The 11,466-nt window shown below is 35.1% G+C and overlaps 4 protein-coding genes across 4 annotated transcripts; 1 reads left to right on the top strand and 3 right to left on the bottom strand.

Moving 5' to 3' along the window:
- Nucleotides 1-114: 114 nt before the first annotated feature.
- On the bottom strand, nt 115-782 carry RO3G_11161 (uncharacterized protein; the record flags this gene model as incomplete). The annotated part of the gene is made up of 2 exons (XM_067665745.1): nt 115-129; nt 189-782. 2 exons carry the CDS (start codon nt 780-782, stop codon nt 115-117), a joined length of 609 nt encoding a protein of 202 aa, XP_067521846.1.
- A 498-nt stretch (nt 783-1,280) lies between these two features.
- RO3G_11160 (uncharacterized protein) lies at nt 1,281-4,940 on the top strand (the record flags this gene model as incomplete). The annotated part of the gene is made up of 14 exons (XM_067665744.1): nt 1,281-1,316; nt 1,402-1,480; nt 1,528-1,727; nt 1,787-1,882; nt 1,935-2,129; nt 2,179-2,209; nt 2,281-3,011; nt 3,066-3,621; nt 3,675-3,801; nt 3,856-3,961; nt 4,017-4,227; nt 4,282-4,366; nt 4,451-4,526; nt 4,575-4,940. 14 exons carry the CDS (start codon nt 1,281-1,283, stop codon nt 4,938-4,940), a joined length of 2,895 nt encoding a protein of 964 aa, XP_067521845.1.
- Nucleotides 4,941-5,358: 418 nt separating this feature from the next.
- RO3G_11159 (uncharacterized protein) lies at nt 5,359-6,135 on the bottom strand (the record flags this gene model as incomplete). The annotated part of the gene is made up of 2 exons (XM_067665743.1): nt 5,359-5,698; nt 5,750-6,135. The coding sequence occupies 2 exons, from the start codon at nt 6,133-6,135 to the stop codon at nt 5,359-5,361; spliced, it is 726 nt and encodes a 241-aa protein (XP_067521844.1).
- A 1,353-nt stretch (nt 6,136-7,488) lies between these two features.
- Nucleotides 7,489-9,851, bottom strand: RO3G_11158 (uncharacterized protein; the record flags this gene model as incomplete). Its single annotated transcript, XM_067665742.1, has 7 exons — nt 7,489-7,818; nt 7,873-8,097; nt 8,150-8,253; nt 8,307-8,747; nt 8,801-8,861; nt 8,917-8,986; nt 9,043-9,851. 7 exons carry the CDS (start codon nt 9,849-9,851, stop codon nt 7,489-7,491), a joined length of 2,040 nt encoding a protein of 679 aa, XP_067521843.1.
- Between the last annotated feature and the right edge of the window lie 1,615 nt (nt 9,852-11,466).

Here is an 11,466-nt window from a genome sequence, read left to right as displayed (position 1 = left end):
TTTTCTTATTGTTTGAAAAATGGTTTAAAAAGAGAACTCCAAAAGGATTTTGTACTAGCCGGTTCTTCTTTGTTTCGATCAGAACTGTCCACATCGTTGTCGTCTACTTCCATATTATCCGACTTCGCGCTATTTACTTCTACATTGTTCACTTCCTCTATGTTATGTGTTTGTTCTACAGTATCTACTTGCTCTACATCACTCATTCGCTCTACAATGTTCATCTGTTCTACATCTTTATCCGCTTGGTCAAATTCTGAAGGAGCATCATAAAACATATTTATAGATGCGCCATCTTCTTCTTCACTTTGTGAATGTGACATTTTCTTTGGCAGATGAGCTACATAGCTATCATTAGGCAATATAGAGTGTTGACTTAAGTCCAATGGATTAGGTTGTTCCTCCCTTAATACTGGTGCTTCTTGCTTTAGTTTCTTTCTTTGTTTTGAAGGTGTACCCAAGACAACGACTGGTTTAGGCATCTCTTCCAAATATTTTGAAGCAGGATCTTCATCACTACTGTCAATTAATAAAGAAGTATTATTGTTTAACTTTCTTTTTCTTCTCGATGTCTTTTTGGCTGTTTCTGATTTTTGTTGAAGTGTTAAAATGGATCGTTTTGGTGATGGCTTCTCTATTTGTTCATCTTCATTAACAGGAGATGTTGTGCGTTGACGTACTTGCCGTGCAGGAGACGTCACTGGCTCTTTGGATGATAAAACCCGCTTTTTTCGCTTGATAATAGCGGTTGTTGATTTTTGGTGTGGACTTGTGTTTGACATTGTTTATAAAAAGGGGAAAAAAAAGAAAAAGGAACACAAAATAAATATATATTTTTTTATTTATAAAATAGATCCCCTTTGTTACTTGGTCCACCCAAAGTATACACTATGTGACATCTTCTTGTTATTTGTTTATTTCTCAAATAAAAATTATATATCGAAGTGAACGATAAAGTATATTTTAAACTTTAAACCATGAATTATGTGTTTTTCCAAGCAGTTAGGAAACAGAAAGTCGCGTCCAAAGTCACATTTCATTAAAAAAAAAAAAAAAAAAAAAAAAAAAAAAAAGACAACACTTTTCACATATTCTTTTTTTATAGATTTTTTATTATGCCTGACAAAACATTACAACAAAAAAGCATTTTATCTTTTTTCGGCAAAAAACAAGACACTTCAAAGAAAGTCGAACCTCCAAAGAAGGTTGAGCCTCTAAAGAAAGTCGAGCCACCGAAGAAAGTTGAGCCATCGAAGAAGAAAGCTGAACAAGATGAATCAATGGAAGTAGATCAACCTGTCACCGATCATTCACAGGTAATAAAAACTCTCTGCTTAAAAAAGCGCGCGCGCGAGAGAGAGAGAGAGAGGAGGAAGAGGAGAGAAATAACAAGATTATTAGAAACGCGCACGCGGTAGAGTTAGTTACAAGGAAACAGATAGTGAAGAAGAAAATGAAACGATCAAGCCTCAAAGTTCAGGTATTTGATCGCTATCGCTGAAAATGCAGTATGTAACACACTTCTAGGCAAGCGTCGCAGATTAGTACGCCGTATAGAGGATGATAGTGATGAAGAATTCACACCGAGTGCAAAAGATAAAGAGAAGGCGGATGAAGATGATGCTATGTTTGATGATATATCTGATACTGAGCTGATGGAAATTGAAAGAGATTATGCTGCAACTAAAAACAAGACTGCAATGACACCTATTGCGGAAAAGTTTGAAGTAATGTTATTAAAGAACAAAAAGTATACATGTTTTACTCATCTATGTTTTAAACATAGAGAGTCTCTGTTTCCTCACCATCAAGACCAACCACCAGCTCTTTGTTTTCATCTGGTGGCCATAAGCCTCCGGTCACTACGCAATCAAAACAACAGGTAAGGAATATGAATCAAAGGAGGGGAAATGATAATGATATAAAAATATTAGGATCGAAATCAGAAATTTAAAGAAAAAAATGAGTCGAGATACCAGTGGCTGCAGGATATTAAAGATGCTGACAAGAACCCTGTTGATTCCCCTGACTATGATCCACGCACTTTATTCATCCCTTCCTCTGCTTGGAGCCTGTTCACCCCATTTGAAAAACAATACTGGGAAGTAAAGTGTAAACACTGGGATACTGTAAGTTTTATTCATTCGTAAACACATTTGAATTCTCATCAACAAATAGGTTGTATTTTTCAAAAAAGGGAAATTTTATGGTAAAAAAGCAAAAAAAAGCAAAAAAAAAGCAAAAAAAAAAAAAAATCTGACATGATTTATTTGCGTATAGAATTATACGAAAAGGATGCGGATATTGGTCATAGAGACTTTGATTTGAAGCTTACTGACCGCGTAAATATGAGAATGGTGGGAGTACCCGAAATGTCCTTTGATTATTGGGCCGCTCAGTTTATTGCAAAAGGCTACAAGGTTGTCAAAGTGGACCAAATGGAGACCGCAATTGGTAAGTCGATGCGTGAAAAGAGCGGTGCATCAGCAAAAGACAAGATCATTCGTCGAGAAGTAACTTCAGTTTTAACGGCGGGCACTCTGGTGGATGCCGGCCTATTAACAAATGATTTGAGTACCTTTTGTATGTCAATCAAGGAACTGTGTACAAACGAAGAAATTCCTCCAAAGTTTGGTATCTGTTTTGTAGATACAGCCACAGCTGAGTTTAACTTGGTCCATTTTGAAGATGATATCAATCGAACCAAGCTGGGTACACTCTTGATGCAAATCAAACCAAGAGAGCTTGTGACTGAAAAGGGTCGATTGACCAAGTCCACAATACAGATGATCAAGTCAACCTTGAACGAACCATTGTGGAATATGGTTTTGCCAGAAAGAGAATTTTGGGATGATCAGACAACAGAGGATGAAATCAAGATGAATGAATACTTTGGGTCAGACATGACTGATAATGAACAAAATTCTGGGTTTAATCAAGCCATGCAAGAACTTTATGCGGATCCTATGCTTATGTCTGCTTTTGGTGGTATGATTTGGTACCTTCGTTCAGTGAGTTATATTGAGATGTCTTCCTTCATTTTTATGCTTATACCTTCTATGTAGTTGAAATTAGATAAAGAATTACTTTCTGCAAAGCACATTGTCATGTATGATCCCATTCGGCAAGGCACATCCCTCGTCCTTGATGGCCAGACATTGGCTAATCTTGAAATTTTCCAAAACTCCTACGATGGTGGTATCGAAGGCACTGTATTCAAGCTACTGGCCAACAGTATTACACCTTTCGGAAAACGACTCTTTAAACGTTGGTTATGTCACCCATTACGTCAACCCAAGGATATCAATGATCGATTGGATGCGGTTGAGGACTTGATGAAACTTTGGGATTTACATTCAAGCGTGGCTAAACAGTTGGCCTCCTTGCCTGATTTGGAACGATTGATGTCGCGTATTCATTCTGGCCGCATCAAGGTCAAGGAGTTTCTGTTGGCTTTGGAAGGCTTTAGGATGACTGAGAACGTAATCAATATTTTGAAAGAGTCTCAGTCACAATTGAAGTCAAATTTAATTAGCCAAATGATTGATCAATTTCCTAATATTGACCCTATTTTAGATGATTTGAATAGTTTATTCATTACAGCAGATGTAGATATGGATTGTAATTATAAGAAAATATATAAATTGAAACAAGGCACTTATTTTTTATTATAGACCAAAAAGTAAAGGCTATGATTCCTAAAAGTGGAAAGAATGAAGCATGGGATGATATTATGAATCAGATCGATGCTGTACAAAATCAATTTCAAAGCCATTTAAATTCGTTAAAGAAACAACTAAAGTAAACAAGTACTATACAATATTGTGTATTTTAGTATTAATTTATATATATTAGATGCCCTTCCATTTTGTACAGAGATCTTGGTAAAGATATCTACCAGATTGAAGTACCTAAAGGAGTTTCTGTTCCAAGAGACTGGATTCAAATGTCGACTACCTCTGTAAGCTATCAAAGACAATCCTAATTCATTTCTCTTACTGTGGTTCCACATATAGAAATTAAACCGATATTGGGATAGTACAGTAAAGAACTTGGTATCAGAATACAAAGAGTTATTAGAGACAAAGAATGAATTTGTCAAGACATTTTCTAAACAAGTCTACCAGCATTTTGATCAATCTTATCCCATTTGGTTATCTGTAGTGAACACTATTGCCCAATTAGATGCACTTATGGGGTTAGCAAAAGGATCTATGAATATGGGAGGTACAACTCATAGCACTTGTTTTCATATTATATTCTTAACGTATGCATAATTAGAACCTGCTTGTAGACCTGTTTTATTGGATGAAGAAAGAAGCACAATTAAATTTGAAGAATTAAGACATCCTTGTGTCAAGCCTGGGTAAAAAGCGACTTCTCATAATCCAATATTTTTTCTAACCAGGTTCTCTAGCGTATCAACAGATTTTATACCAAACGATGTTAGCTTGGGTGGTCAAGACTCCAGCATGATTGTACTAACTGGGCCTAATATGGGTGGTAAATCAACTCTATTAAGACAGGTAATTAAAAAATATCAGAGAATCAGCTTTTGCTCATTTTATTGTTAGACATGTGTGGCTATCATCTTGGCACAATTGGGTGGATACGTGCCTGCAAGGTCATGCTATCTAACACCTTGTGATAGAATCTACACGAGAATTGGAGCCAATGACAACATTATGGGTGGACAATCGACATTTATGGTCGAGCTGACTGAAACAAGTAAAATCCTTCAAGAAGCCACACCTCGATCCATGGTGATTTTGGATGAATTAGGAAGAGGTACATCGACCCATGATGGATATGCTATTGCCTATGCCGTATTACACAATTTGTGTACTCATATTGGCTGTTTGGGTATTTTTGCTACTCATTACCAAGCCCTCTGTAAAGAATTTGAAAGAAATCCAGAAATCAACAACATGCACATGTAAGTAGACGAAAGAAAGATAGAAAGAAAAAGGGGTGCTAACAATAACATAGGGGATATTTGATGGATGAAGATGAGCATAATGTGACCTTCTTGTATAAACTTACTTCGGGTATCTGTGAAAAGTCGTTTGGTATGAACGTGGCAACCATGGCTGGTATACCTTCATCTATTGTAAACAGAGCAGACGAAATAGCACAAGAAGTCGAGGTCTCCCACAAAAAGAAAGATACTACTTTTACCAAATCCCTAACTCCTGCAGTAATAAGCGACTTGAAATATATCATAAAGAATGGTAGCAATCAAGATGCTACTAAGCGCATCCTTAAAAGTTTTAATAACGTGTCATTTAAAAAATAAAACAATCGGAGAATAGAGTATGTTGTGCCTGAATGATAAAGTTGGTTTATAATGTATGGCATTTATTCAAAAGATTTCAGACTTCGAATGAAACGATCTACTGCAATTCTAAATAATTCGTTTGATATATTTCCTGATGGTGGAGTGATTGGTTGTTGTTGTAATTCTGTATTTTCGGTTGTCTGTAAATAACCTTGGCTAATTTCCCAACGCGTATCATCAAAACGCATTAAACCATTCTTGACTACAAATTCCACATAAAGCTGAATATAAATCTGTTTTAAAACAAGCTTCAAGTTTTCTGTGTTTGGATCTGAATTCATGACAAATTTTAATCCGGTAGGTGTTTCATAATAATGTAGACGATAGGTAGATGTTTTATATGATATAAATCCATCTTGACTAACAATAGAATATTTATAAAAAAGTATATGAGATTGTCATCGTATTTACCTTCCACTCAACTTGCGTACAAAGTTACGTAAAGATAAAATAACACCATAAACCAGTTTGGCCTCTTCTTCAATAGAAATCACGCTTCCTGCTGCCAATCCACTTTGTACAGTTTGACTTTGAACAAGTGAAGAGCTATTGTTATCTCCTGTAGTAGTAGTATTAGTGGCATTATGGCTAGATGAATTAGCACTTGAAGCAGAGAATCGAGAGGAAGAGTTAGTGGTAGTAGCTGTTAAGGGACCCAGACGACTACTATTGTTTATTTGACTTGTGGTACTTGTACCAGTAACTGAAGTTGTTGGCGTTGCTGCTTTATGTGACCATTTTTGAAAATAAATACACTGACAATGACGATCGAATATATATAAATTGTATATTGTCATCTCTTTATTCAATAAAAAGTAAAAGCAAACAAAAAAAAAGTGGGGTGCACGTAACTATCTTTCTTCAAAATCCCAATAAATGACCAAATCACTCGAATCCTTCAATTCAAATTCAAACTCCACATCTTCCAAGAATTGCATTTCATGGACTAAAAGAGCAGGAACTGTACAATCTTCAGATTCTCGTAGAAGATAGGCTTGACTTGATTGTAAGTCATCAATTTGTATTGTGCCTTTTAATACTGTGATTCGTGAATCAAATGGAAAATGATGAGGAGGCTGCTTGATGGTTAGGAGAATACTCTTGATATTTAATCTATTTTACCAATAAAGTACCAGCTTTGAATCTCATGATTGTTCTCAAACAAGGTGAGTTTGTTATTTGCTTCCACTTCCCATTCAAACAAGCAGGAAGATGAGGAATTGGTACATAATCAGGATGAATAGATTCAGACAACATGAAGAAAAGCAAAAAAAGAAAGATTATTTCGGAGAGTGTTTCTTTTATTAAACCAAGAGAGATCAATGACGTTTATTTTATAATCTTGAGCATGTGATACAGTAGATGATCATAAAAGGGAGTTGGGTACTTTCTATTTTCACATGCCCTTGGGTCCAATAATAATATCTCCTTGGTAACCCTCCTTTTTGACTTTTTAATCAACCAATGAAATTTTCTTTTCTTTACCTATTAGATTAGTTCAGTTTTTGATAAACAAAGTTAGTACACTTGTGTTTTGCATTCAGAATTATTAAAACGGAAACTGTCAAGTTTTATAAATATAGCTCAGAGGCTCTGTGCTTTGAAATAGGTTGATTATTAAGAGCAAACAGAAAGTATGAACCATATTAACAAGACTATGATATGTATGTCTAGCGTTGGCATCGTTGCCAGTCTGTTGCTCCTTTTATTCTGAGCGTATATCACAGCCAGATACATGCTAAGGCCAATTAAAGCCAGTGGTGACATAAGATGACAGTCATTAATGTATACACATCTTAAATCTACTAATTTATCTGTGTACTGATTTCATTAAGCAGATAAAGACAGTACATATTCAACTAATTTCTTTTCCAAATTTAACTCGTTGCTAATGATTTTGCAAGACAAAGGAAGAGCACGTTCTGCATAAACTCGTCGTTTTAGAATATTTTCATTACACAAAGCAGATTTTTTTTTTATTGACGGCTTTGTTGCATTTGTAAACAATCAATAAGCTTGATAATCCAAGCTTTTTTATTTATTTATTTTGTCTTGGATAGCTTTTTAAATCAGCCTTTTACATTATTTTTAAATCGATTCTTACAAAAGAAAGCTGTAATCAATTCTTTAAATTGGCAAATAATTTATTACTAATAATTACTAGCTTCAGGCATGGACAGACGTTGTTCAACAGCATCTGTAAATCTGTCAAAAGCATTAAATAATCGATGTTGATGTTGATGTTGAGATTGTCTGTGTCCTGAATTAGCATATTCAGCTAGCAATTGCTGCTTGTTTTGATGATAAAGATGATATCCTGCTTGGCCAAATAATAGACGAGGCACGTCAACAAGGTATCCCATCGTTCCCTTAACACCCACTTCCTTTTCTGCTTGTATCCAAAAGTTTATCTTTCCTGTCTTTTCATCATAATACCCCGCACAATAATTTCTCATTCCCATCAATTTCTTATTTTGTCTCTATTCTCAGCAGTTGAGTCATATAGAACACATCATATCATCTCATTTACTTACAGTGTTACCATTAGGTGAACGCTTAAATAGATTATACATTTTTTCTTCAGTGTTTCCATTAAATGTGATGTAGGAGGAATTTTGATTCAAGATGGTCAAAAGTGCTTGAGGTGGAGGTACATTAACGATAGCACTGGAAATGATTTGTACCATAAAATAAGGATCGCCCTCTTCTTTCTCTTTCATATCTTTTGAATACAATTTACCAGCACCACAACAATGAACCTATGACTTATATTGTCAGTCTTAAATACAACATGAATAATTTTATATTTACATCTCCACCCAAGAATGAAACTCGAACAGATTTTTCACGAGCGTATTGTTGAAGTCTTTCAATAAATTTCTTTCTTTCTACTTCATGGTTTCCAGCAGTCCAATCTAATAATCATGTATGTTATTTTTGTGTTTGTATTTCAAAGTATACACCTTACGATCATTCATATCATCTAATAATTCAGGATCACCATTCCACTTGTTTAATTGTCCACTAATCATATCTCCTAATGCACCTGTTTTACCAGCAATTGTAGCCAAGTTAAATCCGGCTGCACCATCCATCAGATTTTCAAACAAGGTTAAACGAGGATAAATTAAAGGTACACCCGTCAATATTAACATATGTTTAATGGTAAATGGCATCATGGAATTGATCGCTTGAAATACACCGTCATAAGTAGCTGGATCACAGATATCGTGCTTTGTTCTTTCTCCACGACAATCCAAGGCAACAAAACCTATATCTGGGCCAAGTGTAGAAATGATATGATTGCAAGTAGGAAGTGTACCTCGAACCATTCCGTGGTAAGGTGCTAACTCAACAGTTGTGTGTTGTTGAAATAAATAATAAAATCTGCAAGCATTTTCAAAAAGAACTATATAATACGTATGTTTAGTCATAAGATATTCTCTTTTTATAAGACCAAACCTCTAAAACAATCCGCATTTTGCATATCTGAAGGGTAAGAACCATATCCATCAATGATATCCTAAAAAACGTATTATTAATAAAACAATTCGATCCTTTCTCAATATACACATTACATGATCATCCCACATATTCATAGATGGAATGGTAGCAAATGCTTTAGCAACCACAGGATTCTCTTTAAACCTAAAAAAGATTACTCAACATCTTTTGTGTATGTGTATCTTTTTGTCTCCGATTACCCAAAGTTTTTACAATAATTCCAAAAATAGAAATGCTCAAACCCATCTTTCATTTCCTCACTCAGTTCCATTGCCAAACGTTTTGCAGGACTTTTTTCTTCTACCCAAGGCTTCATGAAATCTTCTTTAATCAACCTATCCTGATATAACTGATCACCGCCACCCAATAACACATGAAACGGCATCACCTCATGTCTATCCAAGACATCCTGCCAAAGCGGAGCCTCCTTTTCACCAAATTTGTCTTTGATCTCTTGTGGGATATCAGAGAACCCATTACAGGAATAAAACATGAATCGCATCGAGTTATAAAACGAAGGTAGATGAAATTGAAACTGTGGACTGGCCCAGTTGTTTCGGGCAGTCGAGTAGGTAGCGATTTGATCATGGTTAGTCATTGGCAAACGCACATCATATCGCCAGAAGCGATACTTGTGGCGGTAGGTATCCAATTTCTCCGCGCGAGGTTTGAACCACTGCTTCTGCTGCGTCACAGGTTCAGTTAGCTGGATATCCACAGGTGGGGCCTCATCGTCTGAGGAGACGATCAGGATCGAACCTTGCCACTCGCGGGTGGCATAGTTGATGCCAATATATCGAAGTAGTGGACCGCAGACAATTTCACCACCACCACCTTCGCGATGTTGAGGAAAATGAGATGAGAGGTGAGACCATTGATCTCTTAGACTGAACTGGCTAAAACTAGAGGTCAGGTCCTGAAGCCGACCACCTTGCTGCTGCTGCTGCTGCTGTTGTTGTTGTTGTTGTTGTCCGTAACCTTGGTATGGGGGAGAGTTGTAGTTTTGCATGTTTTTTCTACTTTTCTCTTAAAAAAAAAGCGCAGAAAAAGAAAAAAAGAAGTACAAAAATGGAGCACACTACTTTCTGTTTTTGTAATAAATTTACTTGCTCATTAACTAAATTCAGAAAGTCCGCTAAATAAAAGGAGTCTAGTGAAACCCGAGAGATTTAAAAAAGGTGGCTGATAAAACAGTACCTGGTAAATAGGAATAAATAAAGTTTTTAACAAATTTTTATTTAAAAAAAAAAGCATGTATAATCCTTGATATGTAAGACACACTATTTATAAAAATTAGAAAACTGTACAAAAGAATAGAATCTTTGGTTTGCTTTATGAATTGAATCAGATAGGGGCGAAAGTTTTTTTTGTCAACATTCAAAGGTTAGTAAGACCTCGTCTGTTGAACTATGCCAGTTTACTTAATCATCATACGCTCTAAGGTGTTATCACCTTACATAAAACAGACCAGTTCATTTTTATAGAGTACTTTACCTTACTTGTTTTTTTCTTTTGTTTTTACTTAACGAAATAAAGGGGGAAAAAAAGTAGAAATGGAAGAAGTTTGTCTTAAAGGTTGATCTCTGAGTCTCAAACATTATAAAAATTTTTTTCAAGAGTTCCTGTCTTTTTTTGAGATTGATTCAGGTAGTGACAGTTTCCAGTGATTGTAATAACGTGTATAATACTTTCAAGGTTTACAGTTCATATGATCCGAGTGAATAAAGTCAAATAATAGTACATTTGAAGGAATGTAGCTTTGCTTTTACACGTTTGTTAAACAGGTATCAGAATGATCCAATTCTTTTACAGATGAATCATGTCTTTGCTGACTACGTCTTGCGATCCAGAAATTCTTTTCAAATATTGACATATCTCATTTTATGTATATTTATTTTCAATTAAAAGCTCCTGATTAGAAAAATAGAATTAGAGACATTGACAATTTCGATATGTTTCAAAAGATAAAAGTCCATTTTGTTGAAGAAGATAATAACAACATCTTTGTTACAAGCCATAACCATACCTGTGTACACTTGATTATTAGTAAAATTGAATGGCCAAGGCTGATAAAAGGGGAACTTGGAGCCTGAATTTGAAAATAACCATGCGATTTACATAAACCTTTGCTTATGCCACTCAGTAATCAATATGTTCGATTGAACAACATGTTACTGTGTTAAAAGCAATTCAAACTTGGATTACAGGCTGCATTTAATATCTCTATTATTATAGGTTAACAAGCATTTAAACAACTGCAAAACGCTCTTTTGAGTTTCACAATCTATTGATATCATGACTCCTCTTTTTATTGCCTAATAATAAATAGCACAGCGCTATGTAGGCATGGCATACACATACTCAAAATCGAATTATGCCTTTTTATTATTGCTATAGCATTCACCTTGTCTTTTTCTTTTGGCTTAACATACTGAGATTTTTTAGTTATAAACATCATATTGCTTTGAACATAAGAGATATAAAAAAAGAGCTACTTTTTCTTTTTTGCATGCAATATGATATTCAGAAACATTTACTTTATATCTGTTTTTGTTCAAACGAAACAAAATCTACCACAAAATATTTGTATTTGTAAAGAAAATAGTTTGATACGTCTACATCAC

Source organism: Rhizopus delemar, genomic scaffold (genome assembly GCF_000149305.1).
Source record: "Rhizopus delemar RA 99-880 supercont3.9 genomic scaffold, whole genome shotgun sequence".
Lineage (NCBI taxonomy): Eukaryota > Fungi > Mucoromycota > Mucoromycetes > Mucorales > Rhizopodaceae > Rhizopus > Rhizopus delemar.
The sequence above is the reverse complement of the archived record's forward strand: the minus strand, read 5'-3'. Positions and strand labels throughout refer to the sequence as shown.